This window comes from Phyllostomus discolor, chromosome 8 (assembly GCF_004126475.2).
Source record: "Phyllostomus discolor isolate MPI-MPIP mPhyDis1 chromosome 8, mPhyDis1.pri.v3, whole genome shotgun sequence".
Lineage (NCBI taxonomy): Eukaryota > Metazoa > Chordata > Mammalia > Chiroptera > Phyllostomidae > Phyllostomus > Phyllostomus discolor.
The window spans coordinates 57,462,658-57,483,723 of record NC_040910.2 but is presented as its reverse complement, the minus strand read 5'-3'; the positions used below and the strand labels follow the sequence as shown (position 1 = coordinate 57,483,723).

General features: G+C 50.5%; 1 protein-coding gene across 2 annotated transcripts in view; it reads left to right on the top strand.

Annotated features, from left to right (window-relative positions):
* Positions 1 to 21,066, top strand: part of ADAMTS2 (ADAM metallopeptidase with thrombospondin type 1 motif 2) — a 256,584-nt gene that overhangs the window by 61,442 nt on the left and 174,076 nt on the right. For both annotated transcript variants that reach the window (XM_028534523.2, XM_036032769.1), the window contains exon 3: positions 11,926 to 12,085. In XM_028534523.2, the coding sequence (XP_028390324.1) occupies positions 11,926 to 12,085 (160 nt within the window). The remainder of the gene's footprint in view (positions 1 to 11,925; positions 12,086 to 21,066) is intronic.

The following is a 21,066-nucleotide window of genomic DNA, read 5'->3' as shown; positions in this document are numbered from 1 at the left end:
AAGGCTCAAACCGAGGCCCAGGCTGTGGCTGCAGCTCAGGCTCAGGCTGCCAAAGGTGCCCAGGCCCCCAAGAAGGCTTCACAGTCAAGGTCCCTGTCTACCAATGTGAGGACAGAAAGATAAGTGTGACTCCTGGGCTGCTGTCCGCATGGGGTTAGGGTCCTCCTTTGCTAGTTGTACAAATAAACCTGAGGCAGAGTCTATCAAATGAAGAAGGAGCAGAAGGAGGAGGAGAAGAAGAAGAAAGAAGGAGGGGAAGAAAGAAGAAGGAGAAGAAATGAAAGGATGAAAGGATACATTTCTCTTGGAACTAAAAATAGCTCGGGGAACTGGAATCTTACCAGAGGCTGGCATGTGTGGGTATTCCTGTGGCAAGTGCATGTGTGTGTTTCAGAGCAAGGCCAAGTTTGGAGAGACAGCAAGCTGATGCAGGAGCATGCTACCTTGTCCTCTGTCAAAATCTGGGTCCTTCTGTTTCTGGAGCAGCTTCCTGTTTTCTTTTTATTCTTTATAGGCACCTCATAGTCTTGGTGCCAGAGGCTGCAAAAATGACAAGGCTGAGTGACAGACCTGGCGCTGGTTAGGAACTTTGGGAGGCTGCCATGGGTAGCAGCCCATGAGCCAGTGAGCTCGGCAAACTGGGCACCTGCAGGTGGGGACCGCATGCTCACTTGCTTTCCTATGATGCCCCAGCTCTGAGAGTGTGAGTGTTTTGAACACTTTAAAATCCAAAGTAACATTATAGCTGTTAAGCCTTTGGATTCTTAATAATTTTTTACCTTTTTATTTCCATCTGTAGTGGCTATTTCATCCTAAACCAAATAGTGAAGAGACAGGGCGCAGAAGAAGAGAAGGGTAGACAGGCATCTTACAATTCATGAAGCTCTGAGAAGTGGTGGTTTGATCTGGAGACCAGAGAACTACCAGGCTCTAGGCCCTGCAGTGGCCTCTGAGGGTCAGGGACACAGCCCTTTCCATGAGCCTCTCTTCTGGTGGGGTTGCACACACAGGCACAGAGTCTTTTCTGTGGGACACCAGGCTGTCCAGACACTCTCGCTGGAGTCCCTTTAGACTGTGTGCTTCAGGGACTTCTTTAACATTTATAGAGTTGGGAGAGGAAACTAAGGCACGTGATTGGCTGCTGGGCTCAGGTGCTCCCTGTTGGTCCTGGGTTGCTCAGGCCTGGTCTCGAGGTGGCAGTCTCTGGTTTCAGGGAGATCACATGTGGGGAGGTCATCCATTGGTCTCAGAGTGGTCGGCGGCTGGCCTCAGTGGGGTGAGCCTCTGGTCTTGGGGCAGGTGCCATCATATTCATCACCGTGACATCGTGTGTGCGCCCCACAGTGCCAGTGGGAGTGGATTCTGTAAAGACTCTGTCTAGCTTGTCCATGGGGGAGCACTGTCAGGGAGAGGTTTCTGGTTGTGTGAGGAAACCTGAGTAAACTGGCCCCACCCCGTATTCTCAATTATCTCAGGGCTCTCTCTTGCCCTTCAGGTGGGACCTAGAAGACCCCTTCTAGGGCACTTGGCCAACTTGGGCTCTGGTTCTTGACCATAGGAAGGCCCTGGGGAGCATCAGACAGAGTCAAGGCCCTTGGGTCACTCAGCGGCCCTCACCAGGAAGCCGGCCAAGGAGGAGAGACCAACACCCCTGTGTAGGGAGACCCCATACTGTCTCCTGTGGTCTCTCAGGCCAAAGAGCACTGCTCCTCATCAAGCCAGGTTCCTGGTCATTCTCATGCTGGGTCTCTCCGGAATGACCCTGGGGCCTCAGGCCTGGGGTGCAGATGGCTCCCAGTCTGAATAGAAGGGCCCCTTCAGAAGAGGGCGTATCCCCATTGGGCTGGTGCCCCACTACCCTAATTGCCATGGTAGGCCCAGGGGCCCACCTAGCCTCTGCTCCTTCTGCCTGGGACCTGGAGTCTGACTCCTAGACCTTGAAGCCCCCAGGTCTAGGCCTCCATTGTATCATTTGGAAAGCAAGTAGGTGGATGACGCCATTGGGTTGCTGAGTGCCACCTCCGCATGCCTGGTTCTGAGTGCACCCAGGCTGCATGTGCCCCCAGAAGACACTGAACAAGGGGAGGGACACCCCCTCTCTAGGTGAGTAGGGGACCCATGGAGAGGCAGCACCTTGGCTGAGGTTACCTGTCCACACAGAACCAATTCTGGGAACCCAGAATTCCAAACTCAGGGATTGCTTACCCCTCGCTGCCCTGCAGCTAATTCCCACACATCCTCGAAGGGGTATTATCAATTAGACGGGTTTGAGACACCAGTGTGCCCCAAACCCACACATAGGAACATCACTGCAGCACAGAGGAAATCACTCTGTTTCAAACACTTTCACACATGAGCCAGTGGAAGGGGCTGGCCCATGGTGTCCTGCCCTCTCTGTCTGTTTATCTCAGAGGTCCCACTGTTCCGAGGTCATTCATTCATTCCACAAGCATTCGCTCATTTCCTCCCCAGCCTGGCAGGGCCCTCGGACACAAGAATGAGTCATAGCGAGGGAACCTCTAAGGTTCCCATGGGCTTCCCCTCTCTTCTCTCCTCCCACAACCTCATGACCTTGGCCCCCATAGCTCTGGTGCCTGCTCTTCTTCTGCCTCCCAGTCTCCTTCCCCAGAAGTCCAGGATGCTGGAGACACATGTCCTTGGGCGGGGCGTCTGCTGCTCCTGCTCCTCATCCCTTGGGGAATGGCTGCCTCCTGCATCCCCCACCCACTGGGACCCTGTATTGGTTTCATGCAGCTCCTGTAACAAATTACTGAAAACAACTGAAGCTTATTCTTTCACAGTCCTGGAGGCCAAAGTCAAGGTATTGGCAGGGCTGCACACTGTTTTGAGGGTCAAGGGAGAATCCAGCTGAACTGGCAGGTTGAATGGGCAACAGGAGAGCCAGCTGTTCTGATTTTTCAGGAGAATCTGGAAATCTGGTCATTTATGTAAAATCTCATGATGCTTAAAAGAAAGCAACTAAGTCAAGCCTTTAGAAGCCCCTGAGTGAGGCCGTGAGGTTTGCAGAGTGGAAGACCCTGTCCCTCCACAAGGATCAACAATTAGGCAGCTACCTGTGAACAAAATGAGCTCTGGAGAGCTCAGGAGTCCCTTATGAAACTTCAGCAAGGCAGTGGAACAAAACACCTGGGAATAATGGCAAAACGGGAAGGAAGAACAACTCCATTTTGTCCGCATCACCCCAGCCCCAGAGGGACAGTTTGTAACCAAGAGGGGCCTCCCCATCCAGAAAGCATCCCTTTGCTGGGAAAGGAGAGCAGGGTGAGTTGCCAGCTCTCCCAGACTCTTGGACACCACACAGAGGACTTAACTTCAGCTTTACTCCACCCGAGACAGGCAAAGCTGAGCTATGCAGAGATGGCTGGACACAGGGACAAGGGCATAAGCACCAGCATCAGACACACAGAGGGCATGACTATGCTTTCCTGGGATCTGTTCCACAGAGGACGCAGCAGCTTTTACCACAGAGGAAACCAGTGGCCACCATAGCTGCTATGGACCTGCAGGCTTCCTTGCTGAGATTTCTCCTGGCAGGCTTCCACATTCATAGACACTAGATGCCTGAGTTCCTCTGCCCCATCCCCTGCCCCCCACTTCCTGGCCTCTGTGACCACTGACTGCATAATGCTGGCTTAGACCCCTGTGGCTGAACCCCCCTGCCATGCGTATACTCAGGGCTAGCCTTTCTAGCAGGGCACACATGCCACCAGCCTGACTCCTGTCACTAGCCTCTACTGCCATGGGCATGCCTGTGGGGAGATCCTGTGGCCATAGGAGTACACACGGACAGCCACGGCCCCTGTGGCTGCCAGCATGCCCACAGTTGGCCCCAGTTCTTACTGTTGGCCCTGTGCCTCCTCACTACATGCATATCAACAACCAGCCCCTGCCACTACACAGGCACCTGCAGCTGGCCCCTGAAGCTGAGTCCGTGACACCACCAGGTCTGGCCACCACTACTGCTGGCTCTGATCCCCAGCCACTGGATCTGGAGATGCCACTAAGGACCCCAACAGCCCTTGCAGACACTGTAAAACCCCTGCAGCACAGCATGCACCAGTGAGCCTCCACCTGTAGGTGAGGGTCTTTCCTTACTAAAGTCTGAAAATGTGCAGGCACGTGTGTAAGGCTACCAGGATCATGAAAAAGCAGGGGAACATGACACCACAAAAAGAGCAACTACAGAGAAATGGACACACATGAATTACCTGACAAAGAATTCAAAATAGTTATTCCAAAGATACTAAGAGAGCTACAATGTAACAAAATAGGAAAACAATACAATAACAAAATGAGAAGTTCAAAGATAGTAAACAACAAAGAGCCAAAGAGAAAATTCAGAGCCAAAAAATACAATGACTGAGCTGAAGACTTCAATAGAGATCTTCAGCAGCAAACTGTACCAAGCAGAAGAAAGAATCAATGAACTCAAAGATTATTTGGAATTATGCAGTTAGAGGAACAAAAGAGAAAAGAGTGAAAAGTAGTGAAGAAAGCCATGGGACTTACCAGACGGTATTAAGAGAAACAATCTATGCATTATTTTTGGAACCCTAAAGGGAGAAAAGAGGGAGAAAAGGGCAAAGAGTGTATCTAAAGAGATAATAGTTGAGGATTTCCCAAATCTGGGGAGAGAGTTAAACACTGAAGTTTATGAAGCCAATAGGTTACCTCCACATATTAATCCAACAATCTTCTCCAACACACACTATATTAAAACTATCCCAAATCAAAAACAAAGATATAACTTTTAAAAGGAACAAGAAAAAAATTACCTCGTACAAGGGAACCTTATAAGAACATCTCTTTTTCTCAACGGAAACCTTGAGAGAGTAGAATGATACATTTAAAGCATTGAAAGAAAAATGCTAACCAAGAATACTTTATCTGGCAAAGTTGTCCAGAAATAAGAGTGAGATAAAGGCTTCCCAACAAATGCTGATAGTACCTCACCATTAGACCTGCCTTTCAAGAATTGAGGAGATGATTTTTTCAAGCTGGAACAAAAGGATGCTATTTAATGACATGAAAATATGAAATATGCAAAACACTCTAATATTGAAATGTGATGTATTAACTACTTAACTCTAGTTTACAGGTTAAAGACAAAAGTATTAAAAATAGCTATAGCTACAATAATAAGTTAATAGGTACACAATATAAAAAGATGTGATTGTGACATCAAAAATATAAAATGTGTGAGAATAAAAGGATAGAGTTTTTGTATGAGATCAAAGTTGTTATCAACTTAAATAGATTATATATACATATATATGATATTTCAAGTAAGCCTCAGAGTACCACAAAACAAAAACCTATAGTAGATACATACAAGATACAAAGGCATCATATTACACTGCTGTAAACAATAATCAATTCACAAAGTAAGACAGCAAGAGAGGAAGAAAGGAACAAAGGAACTATCAAACAGTCATAAAACAACACAATGTCATTAGTAAGTCCTTACCAATTCAATTATTTTAAATGTAAATGGGTTACATTCTCCAATCAAAAGCATAGAATGAGTGAATGAATAAAAACACAAGCTACTACATGCTGCCTGTAAGAGACTCACTTCAGTCTTACGATACACATGGACTCAAAGTGAAAGGACAGAAAAGGTGTTCCACCCAAATGGAAACCAAAGAGAACAGGGGTAACTATGCTTTTATCAGACAAAATTGAGTCAAAAGCTGTAACAAGGGGCCAAAAAGGTCATTATATGATGATAAAGTGGTCATTTCATTAAGAGAATGTAACAATTGTAAATATATATGCACCCAACATGAAAGCACCTAAAGGCATTAATCAAATACTAACAGAACTGAAGGAAGAGATAAATAAAAATTCAATACAATAAGTGGGGGACTTCATGTCCCAGTTTCAACAATAGGTAGATCATCCAGACAGAAAATCAAAAAGGAAACACTAGCTTTGAACTGTACTTTAGACCAAACTGCCCTGATAGACATAACAGCAGCAGAATGCACCTTCTTTTCAAGTGCACATGAAACAATCTCCAGGATTGATTATATGCTAAATCAAAAAAACTAGTAGTAGCAAATGTAAAAGAGCAAAATCATACCAATAATCTTTTCTGACTACAACGCTATGAGCAGGAGGAAAACTGAAAAAATTCACAAAATATGTGGAAATTAACATACTCCCAAACAACCAGTGGGTCAAAGAAGAAATCAAAAAAGAAATTTAAAAAATGTTAAACAAAGATTGAAACACAATACACCAAAATTTGTGTGATATGGCAAAAGTAGTTCTAACAAGAAAGTTTATGGTGATAAGTGCCTGCAATAAAAAAGAGAGATTTCAAATCTCTCTTTATCTAACTTTATGCCTCAAGGAGCTAGTGAAAGAAGAATAGACTATATCCAAAGTCAGAAGATGGAAGGAGATAACACAGGTCAGAGCAGAAATAAATGAAATAGAGACCAAAAAAAAACCATAGTGAAATTAAGAGCTGAGTTTTTTTAAAAAAGATAAACAGAATTTTGCTAGACTTACCAAGAAAAAAAAAAGGACTCAAAAAATTATAAATGAAAGAGGAAAAACTATAACTAACATTACAGAAATACAAAAGATTGGAAGGGACAACTATGAACAGTTATACACCAACAAATTGGACAACCTAAAAGAAATGGGTAAATTACTAGAATCATACAACCTACCAAGACTAAATCTTGAAGAAGCATTAAATCTGAATAAACCAATAACAAGGGGATTGCATTAGTAATCAGTCTCCTAACAGGACCAGATGGTTTCACTAGAAAATTTTACCAAACATTTAAAGAAGAATTAACTCCCATCCTTCTCAAACACTTCCAAAAAATTGAAGAGGAGGGAACCCTTCAAAACTCATTCTACAAGGCCAGTGTCACTCTGCCACCAAAGCCAGGTAAGGATACTACACAAAATGAAAACTAAGGCCAATGTCATTGATAAATAGAGATGCAAATGTTCTCAACAAAAATTATCAAATCAAATTCAGCAGTACATTAAAAGTATCATACACCATACACCATGATCAAGAGGGATTTACCTCTAGGATCCAAGGAGAGTCAACACATGCAAACTAATAAATGTGATATACTACTACATTAATAGAGTGAAAGATAAGCCTCATTTGATTATCTCAATAGATGCAGAAAAGCAATTCATAAAATGTAGCCTCCTTTCATGATAATAACCTCCCAAAATTAGATATAGAAAGAGCATACCTCACCATTGTAAAGGCCATACATGATAATTCCACAACTAATATGCTTAATGGTGCAAGACTGAAGTCTTTCTTCCTAAGATCAGGGGCAGGACTAATGTGCCCACACCTCACCACCTCTATTCAACATAGTACTAGAAGTCCTAGTCAGCACAGTCAGGCAAGAAAAAGAAATAAAAGGCATCAGAATTGGAAAGGAAGAAGCGAAATTGTCTCTGTTTCCTAATGACATAATCTGGTACATAAAAATTCCAAGAGACTCCACCAAAAAAATTGTTGGAAGTAGCCAACAAATTCAGTAAGATTCAGGATACAAAATATGCATACAAAAGTCAATTATGTTTCTGGGTTCCAGCCAAGACGGAGGTGTAGGTAGGAACCCTTCGGTTCCTCGCACAACCAAAAGGAGGATAACAACCAATCTAAAATCAATAAACAACCAGAAGTGCCAGAAAAATCAAACTGCATGGAACTCTGACAACCATGGAATTAAAGAAACAGTCAAACAGAACAACCAGACTGGTAAGGCAGGGGATGGAGAGAAACCACAGCAAGGCAGTGAACCTCGCAGACAGGGCTGTCTGAGAAACCATGGCAAGGCAATGACTGTGTGGGCTGGGCTGGCTAGGGTGAGGCGGTGGGCTGCACAGGCGGGGCTGACTTATGGGGAAACTGAGACTGAGAGCTGGCTGTGGACTACAGCAGTTGCCGTGGCAGGAGAAACTCCCAGTCGCACACAAGAATTTGTTGGAGAGTGTGCTCGAGTCAAGCAGAGCTGCACTGTTCCCTCTCTGGCCCCTCCCCGACAAGCAGCGCTGCAGCACAGCAAGGAGGGTTGCCCAGCCCTGGTGAATACCTAAGGCCCTGCCTCCTTACAACTTACAACTTACCAGGGGCCCTGAACAAAGAAATAGGCCAAAATGAAAGAACAGAGCAAAACTTCAGAAAGAGAGCTAAATGATAAGGAGATAGCCAGCCTATCTGATGGAGAATTTAAAGCCCTGGTAATCAACATGCTCACAGAACTGATTGAACTTGGTTGAAAAATGAAAGAACAAATGAAAGATACCCAAAATGAAATAAAGCAAAATATTCAGGGAACCAACAGTGACGGGAAGGAAAACAGGACTCAAATCAATGATTTGGAACAAAGGGAAGAAATAAACATCCAACCAGAACAGAATGAAGAAACAAAGATTCAAAAGAGTGAAGAGAGTCTTTTGAACCTCTGGGACAACTTGAAACATTCCAATATCCGAATTATAGGGGTGCCAGAAGGAGAAGAACAGTAGCAAGAAATTGAAAACTTATTTGAACCAATAACAAAGGAAAACTTCCCCAATCTGGTGAAGCAAATAGACTTCCAGGAAGCCCAGAGAGTCCCAAAGAAGTTGGACCCAAAGAGGAACACACCAAGGCACATCATAATTACATTACCCAAGATTAAAGATAAGGAGAGAATCTTAAAAGCAGCAAGAGGAAAGAAGTTACCTACAACAAAGTGCCCATAAGGCTATCAGCTTATTTCTCAAAAGAAACCTTGCAGGCAAGAAGGGGCTGGAAAGCAGTATTTGAAGTCATGAAAGGCAAGGACCTACATCCAAGATTACTCTGTCCAGGAAAGCTATCATTTAGAATGGAAGGGCAGATAAAGTGCTTCCCAGATAAAGTCAAGTTAAAGGAGTTCATCATCACCCAGCCCTTATTATATGAAATGTTAAAGGGACTTATCTAAGAAAAGGAAGATCAAAAATATGAACAGTAAAATGATAACAAACTCACAACTATCAATAAATGAACCTAAAAAATAAAAGAAATAAAACAATGAAAACAAAAACTAAGCAAACAACTAAAACAGAATCAGAGAAATGGACATCACATGGAGGGTTTTCAGTAGGGAGGGGGAAGGGAGGAATAGGGGGAAAAGGTACAAGGAAGAAGAAGCATAATTGATAGGCATAGAATAGATGGAGAGAGGTCAAAAATGGTATACAAAACAGATAACTCAAAGAACTTATATGTGCAACCCATGGACATGAACTAAGGGGCAGGGAAACACAGAAACACAGACCTGCACATGTGTGGTCAATGTATATTTGGTAAGAAGCCAGGAGTACTCAGTGGGCAAAGGGCAGTCTCTCTAATAACTGGTGTTGGGAAAACTGCACACTCACATGCAGAAGAATGAAACTGAACCCCTGTCCTACACCACTCATGAAAGTTAACTTGAAATGGATTAAGGACTTAAATGTAAGAACTGAAACGATAAAACCAATAGCACAAGTGACAAAAGCAAAAAATCAACAAGGGGAACTATATTAAATTGAAAAGTTTCTGCACAATAAAAGAAATAAAATGAAAAGGCAACCTACAGAATGGAAGAAATAGTTTCAAGACATAGTGGTTAAGTTAATATTCAAAACATATAAGGAACTCATTCAACTCAATAGCAGATAATAACAATAATTAATAATTGATTAAAAGATGGACAAAAGATCTGAACAGATGTTTTTTCTAAAGACATACAAATGGCCAAGTACCTGAAAAGATGTTTAATATCACTGACCAAAAGGAAATGCTCATCAAAACCACGTTGAGGTAACCCCTCACACCTGTTAGAATGGCTGTTACCAAAAGGTAACAAGTGTGGGTGAGGATGTGGAGAACAGGGAACACTGTGCACTGTTGGTGGAAATGTAAATTGGTTAAGTCACTTTGGAAAATAGTAGGGAGGTTCCTCAGAAAATTAAAATTAGAGCCACCATATGACCCAGCAATCCTCCTTCCGGGTACATATCCAAAGAAAAGGAAAGAGATCAAAGAGATGCCCAGACTTCCATGTTCACTGCAGCACTTTTTACAGTGGACGTGGAAGCACCTAAGTGGCTGTCTATGGACAACTAACTGATGAAGAAATATGGTGCATATATGCCGTGGAGTGTCACTCAGACCTTCTAACGAAGGAAACCCTGCCATTTGTAACAACATGGATGAAACTGGGGGACATTAGGCCACAGAAAGACAAATACTGCATGACCTTGCTTATATAGAGAATCTAAACCAGTCAAACTCACTGAAGCAGAGAGTGGAATGCTGGTTACCATTCCCCCAGGCTTGGGGAGGGGCAGGGGAGCAACAGTCAAAGTGCACAGAATTCCAGTTACTCAAGAGAGTTGAGTTCTGGAGACCCACCACACAGTCACTGCCCACAGCTGACGACACTGTTATGTGCTTAACATTTGCCACAAGGGTTGATTTATGTTGTGTTCTTGATGTAAAAAGTGATGATAATAAAGGGGGTGGGAGGACACTCTGAGAGGCAATGGGCATGTTTATGGCCTTGGTAGATAGCAGTGTTGGTCTCACAAGTGTATACTGATCCCCCAAACTCGTGGATTTCTAGACATTAAATATGTACAGCTTTTTACATGTCAATAATACCCCAATAAAGTAGTTTTTAAGAAACTAAAACATACCACTGAATGAGTCATGAGTGAGTGAGATAAAGAAAATGTATCTGCAGGTTGGCACAGTGGAGGCCCCTGTATGAGACCACTGCTATGTGGACACTGTACCAAAAAATCAAAGTGTGGCAGCTGGACAGGGCAGTAACCAAGCATGGTCAAGGGGAGGGCAGGGTCATGTGCGGTGGTGGCTGGGGGCTGCGGAGCCAGTGATTGCAGTGATTGAAGGGAGAAGAAGAGCTGACCAGATGGCCAGAGTGGAGGGCAGGAGGAGGGCCTCCCAAGCTGAGGGGCAGGTCAGTTCAGGGGCAGGGAGGCCCAGCCAGGCCCCCTGTGTAGGAAGGACAGAGCTGTCCTGGGGACCGGTGTGAGGTATGGGAGCTGGAGGCAGAAGGGGCAGGCCTCAAGCCTTGCATGCTGGGGTGCAGAACAGCCTGGTGTCCGAGGGAGGTGGGCCCAGCGAGAACCCAGGCAGGAGTGCCACAGCGGTCCTTCAGGGGGCAGTGGTCTTGCCAGGGGTGGCAGTGCAATTGCTGTAGAGTCAGGGGTGTGACTGCTGGGGCTAAAGGGATGCACAGTGGGGGTGCTGGGGGCTATGGCCCCCTGCAGGGGCACGCAAGTTCTACCCATGGCACCCCTGCCTGGCAACCTGGAGCCCCCACCACTCAAGCCTGCTTTTCCCAAGGAAGCTGGAGTTCCATTTTTGAAACATTTGAAGTCTAACTACTTTGAGTATTGGGTTCACAACTTCAAAAATACTGTTGGGGGTACAGTGAGCATGTCTGTGGGCAGATCCAGCCCTGGCTGACAGTTTGACCTTTGCCTTGGACTTGGGGCTCCTGGGGATGGGTGGCACTGGTGCATCTTGGTGTCCACCTGGGGCCACACACAGGTCCATAGTGGTACTTCAGTTCTTCCTAGCTGTTCTGGACAGTTTGGCCTTGCAGACCCAGATGAGGAGAGTTGGAAGATGGGAGTGGGAATAACTTAGCAGAGCCCCTTTCCCAGATAGTCCTGTGACCCTGGCCTCAGTGAATGGAAGTGGACATTGTGAGCATTTGGGCCCCTGAGGCCCCAGTCTGTGACGGTCCTGGCCCGGGGTTCCAGCACTTATCTCTGCCAGGCGGGAGATGCTTCCTTCTGGGACCCCATTGCTGCTCCCGTCTCCTGTGCTCTGGGAATCTGAATCGTCTCATCTTTGCCCTGCAGGCTGGCCTGATCCGCATGGAGGACGAGGAGTTCTTCATCGAGCCACTGGAGAAGGGGCTGGCAGCGAAGGAGGCTGAGCAGGGTCGTGTGCACGTGGTATATCGCCGACCATCTACCCCCAAGCTCCCTTCTCTGGGTGGGGCACAGGCCCTGGATACAGGTAAGGCTGCTGCAAGTGTGAAGGCTGCGTGGTAAGCCTTGGTCGTCTGCCCTGGGGACCTAGGCACCCCTTCTGCAGGCCTGGTCAGGCTGAGGTTGAACCCTGCCTTGTCAACCATGAAACACAGTGGGGGTGCTGGGGTGCACAGGACCACAAGCCTGCAGGTGTAGGGCCTCCAGGGTGGGCAGTGAAAGCTGCCTGAGGGTCCACCTTCTTCTTCCCAATGGCCAGGAAGAGTCAGGGAGCAAAGGAGACCCATACCAGACCCGCAGCCCCAGCCCAAGACCTGAACCCATGTCTGTGACCATGAGCCTATGAAGACATCTGCAGCCTCCAGACAGCCTCTCTCCATGGCCCGCATGCCACAGCCATGGCCATGGCCATGGTGACCACGCCTCCCTGGTTGCTTGCAGAGAAGGTCCCAAGGGTTCCATCAGCCTGTGGGGGGAGGGGAGTGCACACAAAGGCCGGGGCACTGTCAGCAGCCTCCTAAACCTACAAGACTTCCAGGTGTCGTTTTTTTCAGCTTAGAGCCCTGTGCACTATGGGCCAGGCATATGGGAGGAGCCATTGGACAGTCACAGTGACAGTCCCCCCTCCCCCTCCACAGCTACTTGGAGTGCTCTGGCAGGATGGGCTCGCTGGCCAGCCCAGACTTTTCCAGCATTCCAGGGATCTCAGGTCACAGGTCACTGTGAGGCCAGGTTGGGATCTGACTCTGGTCCCAGCAGGCCTCACAGGCCCCAGGGCCCCAGGATCTGGATGAGACCACCCTGCCTATGTCTGGCTCTTGCATGGTGGTCTCAGGCCTCAGCCTCAGGTCCTGGACCCCTGGCTGCTGGCAGGTGGCAATAGGCACAGAAGCCTGGGTCTTGGGTGAGGTGCATCTGCATGTTTAAGTCATCCCCAGCAGTGCCACTGGGCCAGACCCCCCAGGCTGTCATTGGCAGAAACACTCCCCGACCTGCAGCAGCCCTGGCTCATTCATCTTAGGTCTCCACCTTCCCAGCTTGAGGGATAAATTGGGTGCAGCCTGGCAAGGCAACGTTCTGATTTCAAGGAGCGGTGTCACGTATCTTTGCAAAGGAATTGTTCCATCAGGAAGCCTAGCACTCTCCAGAGCTGATCTATACTTCTGGCAGCCCTGCATCCTGGTGATAAATTGCTGTCTGCCTGGGCTGTGAACAGGGAGCCTCCACTGCCCCACTCTCCCTAGCCTCAGCCCCTCCTGTCTCTTTCTCAACCTTGGGCTTCTCTGTAGGGGGAGGAATGAAGAGGAACCCCACAGGGTGTGGCTGGAAGTGAAAATGGGCAGAGGACGTGCCTCAGAGCAGGGGCTACCAGGGCTGTCACCTTGCTCCCTGACGGCCGGCTGCTCTTGGGCCAGTTTGAGCCCCAAGCCTCATCTTCTCTGTTGTCCCGTGGGGTTAGAAAAGCCTGTGTCTCAAAGAGCTGAGGTCCCGCTACTTTGTGCTTTAGGCCTGGGTCTTCTGGGCTGGCCTCTGCTGGTGGTCTCGGGGTCTGGCTCAACCTGGCTGCAGGGCTGCCCATGACCTGGGCTAGTTTCCAATCCCACCTTCCGTGTGGTGCTTGTTTTCCTGAACTGGACAACCCTCCATTGTGGCCTGGCAGGCCTGGCCTTGTTAGCCATGCTTCTGCTGGTCTTCTTCTATTAAAGCTTCCCCTCCCCCATATTCCCTTATCTATCTACTTTGGTGAGAGCTTGGAACTCAGAACTTAAGAATTTCAAACTCAGAATAAGTCCAGAAACCGTTGGCTTTACAGGAATGTCAAACTCATTTTCACCAGGGGCCACATCAGCCTTGCAATTGCCTTCAAAGGGCCAAATGAAATTTCAGCTTCTTAACAGTTAAGGAGTAGTTACATTTATACAGTCCTAAAATCATTTTGGCCTTTTGAAGGCAACCTCGAGGCTGATGTGGCCCCTGGTGAAAATGAGTTTGACATCCCTGGCTTAGAAGATGCTGGGGGAGTCCAGCTACGCTGTTTGGGGGCTGAGGCTACACTGGAAGGGGCAGGGGGAGCCTGCCCTGGCTGGGCTCTGGGCCTCAGCCCTGGGCTGTGCGTGTGCAGGCTGTAGGCCAAGTCCCCTTTCCTTGAAGCATCTGCCTGACCCTGCGTGGGTGACTTGGTCCACAGACAGCATATTTCTCCCTGGATATGCCTGATTGTTCCCACCTGGCCCAGGACTGAGGCACTCACTGGCTGGAGGGCGTCCAGATTCATGTTATGTTGGGGCTCGGCTGAGGGCCCCCAGTGACATCAGACAGCACAGACCAGCCCTCTATCAGCCTGGGCCCAGTGAGGGCCCACAGTTAGACACCAACGGGAAAGCAGTGTCCTTGACTGGCTATGTTTGCTCCTTGCGCTTTCCTGCAAGAAAACAAGAGCCTGGAACCTGTGTGTGTGCCTACGCAGCAGGGGAGTCCTTCTCCAGGTGAATTCTGACGGGGACCCTGACATGTCAATGTCGCTCCTGCAGGCTCCTGAAGGCACATTTGAACTCCCCGCTATTACTGGTGAGCGGTGGGTGTGGTGGGTCCTCTGGGGAAGGGGAAGCTCCTGTCCTGGACCTGGCAGGGGTGGGGTGGGCCTGTCCCTCCCACACGTCTCATCCGGGGTGCTGGGATACATTGTCCTGTTTTCCCCGGGAAGCCAGCCAGCTGCTTCCTAGAGTGTCTCAGGGGTTCTCCAAGCCTCAGAGACTCATCACCACTGATAGTCTCCACTGCCTGAAGGCAGCTGCAGGGTCTCAGATGGGAACAGCTGGAAAATGCAGGTTCTAACATGCTTCATGGACCCGGGCCAGCGTTGGGTGTGTACCTAGTGGCCTAGTGTCACCAGCGTCACTCTTGAGACCTGGAGGAGAATGTGGGGTGAGCCAGGGGCTAAGAAAAAGGGGAAGAAAGGCTTTTCTCTGCACACTGGCTGTGGGATATGGCAGAAGCTTCTCTGCTGGGCTCTGCTGGGCTCTGCTGGGCCCAGGAGCCTGGCCAGGGCAGGAGGGCGGAACTGGGAGTCCGGGGTGCTAGGGTGGCCTTTCAGAGAGAGGTCTCTTTCAGGTATTGCAAGTGCCATTCTCTGTCCCCTCAGAGCCAGCCCTGTGCCCCCAGGCAGTATGTTGAGTGTGGGGGTGCATGTGACTCCCGCATCTCTGGGATGTGTGTGTATGCACCTGCACACGCACTTGCCCCGGATCGAGGTCTGGGCTGCTGCCTGGGCCCAGCCCTGGCTGCCGTCTGTCAGCCCCATTATCTGCGGTTGTTGAGGGGAAACCGTGGCTGGGGGGTGTGGGCAGGGGAGCCTTGGCTGGTGGTCCTGGCACACCTCACCCCTCCTAGTCTCAGGCTGCTTCACATGTTGCCTCCGACCAGGTAGCTGCAACCAATGGCAGTTTATTCTCTTGCAGCTCTGGAGGGTGGAGTTCGTGATGAGTGTCACTGGGCCAGAATCAAGGTGTTGGCCAGGCTGTGCTCCTTCCAGAGGCCCAAGATGGGAACCCATGCCCCACTATTCCTAGCAGCTGGTCGCTGCTGGCACCCCTTGGCTTGTGGCCATGTCATTCTTACCTCTGCTTCTATGGTCTCATCACTGACTCCTCTTCTATGCATGTGTGTGTGTCAATGTCCCTCAGTCTCTCTGTTACCAGAATGCATGTGATTACAACTAGGACCCTCAGATTATCCCGGGTGATGTCCCCTGTCTCAAGACTTGTAATCTAATTATATCCTCAAAATTCTTCTTTGTCCTATAAGGTAACATTCCTAGGTTCCAGCAATTAGGACCTTGTGTCTTTGGTGGTATGTGAAAGGGGTACACATCTATCAGGAGTGATGCTTCAGGCCTTTCTCACCCCTTCTCAGGGGACAGTGCTCAGGCACAGGCTAGGCAGGCCCCTTGGCCTTCTGTGTTTGCCGGAGCCCTCTTCAGGCTGTGGGCCTGCTGCAGCTGGGCTGGGTGGAGACTGGGTCGTGCCGTGGCTAGGGCGGTCTCAAGACCATGGGCACAGGGAGATTAGCCTTACTGTTGGCGCCAAGTGCCTGGCTGTCAGGATGGGGTGAGGTGTGAACTTGGGTCTTGGGAAGGTCCCCATGGGGCTAGGAGAGATCTGGGGTCGCAAGCTAGGCCTGTGGTCTTTCAGCCAGGCCCTCAGTGCCCTTGACGGAAGGTCTTGCCATCCTAAGATGAGGGCTACAAACTGAGAGACCCCGGGGTCCAGTAGGCAATCAAGTGAGGGTAGCAGTAGGGGCAAGAAGCACAGCTGCACCACCCTGCACCTGGCTTTCACTTCCCTGTTTGTGACACAGACACGGACACACAGAGTCAGTCTCTGCTAAAAGGGGAATGCAGTGGCATGCAGACCTGCCAGCCTCCTGGGCACAGGGCAGAGCAGAGACCCCTCCTCAGCTTCCTACTGTGACCTGGTGGGAGTGTGGGCTTGGGGCCGCAACCCTCCTACAGCCAAAAGGCTAGACATCAGAAGTTCTATGTGAACTCTCCTCATTTTCTAGTGTTGCTTCAAAGTTCTGAAAAGCACCATGTGGGCTGAATAAAACATGGCCCCCGTTGGCCACCTGTGCTCATGAGACACAGAGGCAAAGTGTCTCCTGTACCTTCTGGGCCTGCTCTCCTGGGCCCTGGGGCAGAGGCGGAGCTGTGAGCTCCTGCTGGCTGGTCAGTGGTTCCAGTCCCCTAGAATAGCCTCTGGGCCTCTGAGCCCCTGGGCACCCCCTGCCCGACCCCACCTTACACTAGGCCCCAGCAGAAGGAAGAGCCGAAGGAAACGTAGTCAGACAGCTCAGCACCCATGACCTCGACTGTCCCCTCCTGGGACGCAGTCAGTGAGTGCCAAGCCTTGAGGGGCCTCCCTGGTGGGCAGCATGGGCTGAGACAGTGACGGCTGCCACTGTCAAGGAAAGCCTGTGAGAGAGAGAACGGAGCTGCCGAGTCTTCACCCAGCGGCCACAGTCCTTCCTCCCCACTGACCTGCTGCAGGTTTCCAGGCCAGTGAAGGGTGAAGCTGCTCTAGGCGAACAGGGCCAGGAGCCCATGCTGGGAGCTCTCGGGCTACCACCACGCATGTTCCAGAGCCGAGGTTGCCTCCTGGAGGCAGTGGGCAGCACTCCCCACCCTGACCAAGCCAGCGAAAAGCGGCCTGAGGGCTAGTGCTGCATTTTTGCCAACTGGAGGCAGAGAGGATGAGCAGTTGGGGGAGGGGGCAAGTTAGAGCTCTAACTTGCTGGAAGCCAGATCAGGAGGGCTCTCGGCCCTGAAGTGGTTTCCACAAACTTAGTGGCTTAAAACAACTCAGGTTTATTCTTTTACAGTTCTGGAGGTTGGAAATGGATCTTTGTGGACTAAGCTGAAGTTGTGGGCAAGGACCAGTTTCCTCTGGGGGCTCAAGGGAAAAACCCTTCCTCACCTGTCTCAGCTACTAGTGGCAGCCAGGTCCCCTGGTTCCTGGCCACATCCCACTGCCCTCCACGCCACGGTCACAGCAACTTCTCCCCCTCTGTTGGGGCTCCTTCTGTGTCCCTCTGGTCAGTGGCCCCCTGGGATAATCAGCATAATTTCTTAATTTACATCTGCAAAGTTGCTTTTCCCATGTCAAATAACACAGATTTGGGGATCAGGCCGTGGATATCCTATGATTCAGCCTGCCCAGTGTCTAAGTGTGGAGGAGGGGAGAGAGGGGCCCTTGGCTGCCTTTGCACCCAGAGCCCCAGGCCTGGCCAGAGTCTCAGGGAAGGGACCTCTCTCTGTGTCCTCAACCAGGCATTTCCGATCCTCTCCCTGAAGTTCTGGGGCCTGGCCCGGCCGACTCAGAGGGTGACCAGGCTTTCGGACCAGACTTGGCCCCTCCTCAGCTCAGCCGGCAGCTGCCAGCTCACTGAGTTGCAGTGAGAACCTGGGTGCCTTGGGGCTCAATTCCCTGGGCCCTCTCAGTTCCTCCTCCTCCTCACCCCACCCAGCCCTGCAGCTCTGGACCAGAGGAATCCCATGGAGAAGCACTGATTGTGAAACCCGAGGCCCCTGGCCCGCCTCGGGAGGCATGCTTCAGAACTGTGCACAACCTTGGCAGAGCCTCTGTGCTCCCTGGCTCTGGCTGGCCCCCGAGACAGCCGTCGCAGATGCCAGTGAGATGACGTGGACTCACGCCGGGAGGGGCCCCTGCTTGTTGTCTGAGGCCTGGAGTTGTCTGGGGTCAGACTTGGTGCAGCCTTCTCTTCCATGCACAGCTGATCAGAGCTCTGCCTTTCCTTTCCTTGGGTGTACATTGTGAATGTCTCCCAAAGCACTTCGGTTGGCACGCAGCAGTTGTGCCTGTGTTCAGGTCACACAGGGTCTGGGAGTGGAGTCCTGCTGTGCTTCGGTGCTTCTGGGGTTGAATTAGTAAGAGCATTGTGTCCGATTGTCTTGTTGGCCCTGGGCTCCAGTGCCTGTTCTTTGGGGGTCCCCAGCACGGCAGTCTGGAATGCCTCTGGGGGGAATGAGCTGTCTCTAGGGGCAACCCCACAGGTCCATGACACGTGTGCTCCACACATGTCAGCTGGCCTGACAGCTGGGCTGGAATATCCATGGGGACTCATAAGCCCCCATCCACACCCCAGGGACCCCCAGGGGACAATGGTGAAAGAGACCTGGGCTTCCTGCACACTGCATCTACACGGCGGGTCAGAGGGACAGGGGCCCCACAGCTGGTCTCTGCACAGAGGTCTCCTGGGGACACAGAGGGCCCCGAGGGTGGGTGAGAAGCTCTGGGTCCCAGCTTCGAGGATGGGGCTGCAGAGATGGCTTGAAAGATGTCTGAATGGAGACAAAAGGCTGTTCAGCAGCAGAACCTGGACGTAGGCCCAAGGCTCAAACTCTGCCAATTCGCACCAGGTAGAGGCCCTGTTTCCCTTCAGAATTTTCTGCAGGTTAGCAAACACTTCAGTGAGATCCAAGCCTGAAGTTTTCTATGAAAATTTCCAATGTCCCTTGACCCATTTTTCTTTGAAATTAATACCAAGCAGTGCTGTGCACTGGGCCCTGAAGGGATGCTAAGCTGGGAAAAGGTCACACAATTAGGTGGGAATGTTGATGTCTGCTCACTCTCCCTCCCACTCCCAGGCTTGATTTTTCTCCCTCAGTTCCACTCTGACTTTTGTGTGTGTGCACACGTGTGCACACATGCACAGTTGGAGCATGGGCTGGATCCTTGAGCCAGATGTCTCTCGCAGACCTCTTGACATGGTCGCAGTGGCCTGGGCTGTGGGTCAGCCTCAGAGAAGCCTCAGGGAATGTGTCTGGCGTAGACAGAAGGACATGGCAGTGGAGTCTGGCTGGAGCATGTCCTGTGGGGTGTCTTGGCAGGGTGATGGTGCCCTTCAGACCTGGTCAGGGTTTGGGGACAGCCTGCAGGACAGCAGGGACCTAAGGAGTAGGGTAGGGACCTGGTGGAGGAGGGGATCTGGGAGCTCGGCCTGCGCAGAAGTGGGGATGCTGCCAGTCTGGGCTTGAAGGGACCAGCTGCCTGGCAATGCTCTGCAGTAATGGGGGCGTGAGAACAACACGCACGCTGCTGAGATGGGACGTGGGCTCAGAAGGAGCTCCTTCTCTCATTCTTCCATTAAGTCCTTCCCTCATTCAGCACATTCTTACTACGCATCCACTGTGCCTTAGGCTGGATTGGGTTGGAGACACAACAGGGAACGAACCAGATGGAGTCTTTCAGAGCTCACGGGCCATTGGGGGAGACACATGAGCAGGTGCTGCAAAGAAGGGTAAATCCATGAGCAGAGCAAAGTCTGGGAAAAGGGTAGACTGAGAGGTCAGGTGAGGGAGGAGCAATCTGCTCCAGGTCACAGGTGCCACTAGTCCAGTTGGAGGGGAGGCCTGGCCTTGGGCAGTAGGCTCCAGACAAAAGGGACATCTTCTGGGCCAGAAGGCTGAGATGGGTCTGCTCACATGGAGTTGCCTATGAGGTGATGGGAAGCCTTGAGAGGCTCTCAGTGGAGGGAGTGGGAACAAGAAAGCTATGGAGGATGCCAGTGGCCCCGATGCATGGGTTCTGGACCTTTGGAGGTAGAGCTTACAGCACGTGAGTGAGGGAAGGGATCGGGGATGGCTCCTGGCATTTGGAAGCCCTGAACAACTGGGCAGATGCTGTGTGGCTGTGACAAAGATGGAGGTGGGGATGCTGGTGAAGGCCAGGTAGCCAGGCCAAGTGCAGAAGCCAGAAATAGAACCTTTCTTTTGGCTTTGGAGCTCGGCCCTTCTATTGCTCCTTGCTGTCTGGCTCAGAGGACAGGGTTTCCAGGACAGATCATGCCACAGCAAGCCTACCTGGCTTGCAGACTCTTGGTGTGGGGCTCAGTGGCCTCAGACATGGCCCCCACAGCTGGGAAGGCTCTGGGGGGCACTGGCTGCTCCTCTGCCCTGAGAGGCAGAGGCCCTGCTCTGTGAGATGGGGTTGCTGGGAAGAGCATGAAGTCCAGGGTTCCTGCAGATGTGCACGTGTCCATGCATCTCTGGCAGGCCCGGCCCTCCTTCCCCAGTCTGCACTCTGGGAAGGGGCCCAGACCTGCTAGGACGGATGGAAGCCTGTGAGCACGTGCAGGTCATAGGCTGTCCACCTGGGTGGAGCCTGGGGCTGCAGTAATGTCCTCACCTCTACTTCATCCTCCCTTGGAATTTTGATTTGGGGATGTCCTGCCAGGTGGCCTCAGGTTCTTCTGGTGCTGACCCTGCTGGCCTGAGCCTGCCTGGACACCTGGAACCTGTCTGTGAGCAGCAGCCAGGGAGTGCTTCCAGAGAGAATGGAAAAATGGTCGGATCCTAGCTCAGGACAAGTGCAGCTTGGGTCAGAGCCAGATGGCTTCCCACTGTAGCACCTGGAGTCTGCAGATCCTCACCAGTGGGGGGTTTGCAGCTAATAATTGGGCTGATCCCTCAGCAAAGCACTGCTGCTTTTTGCT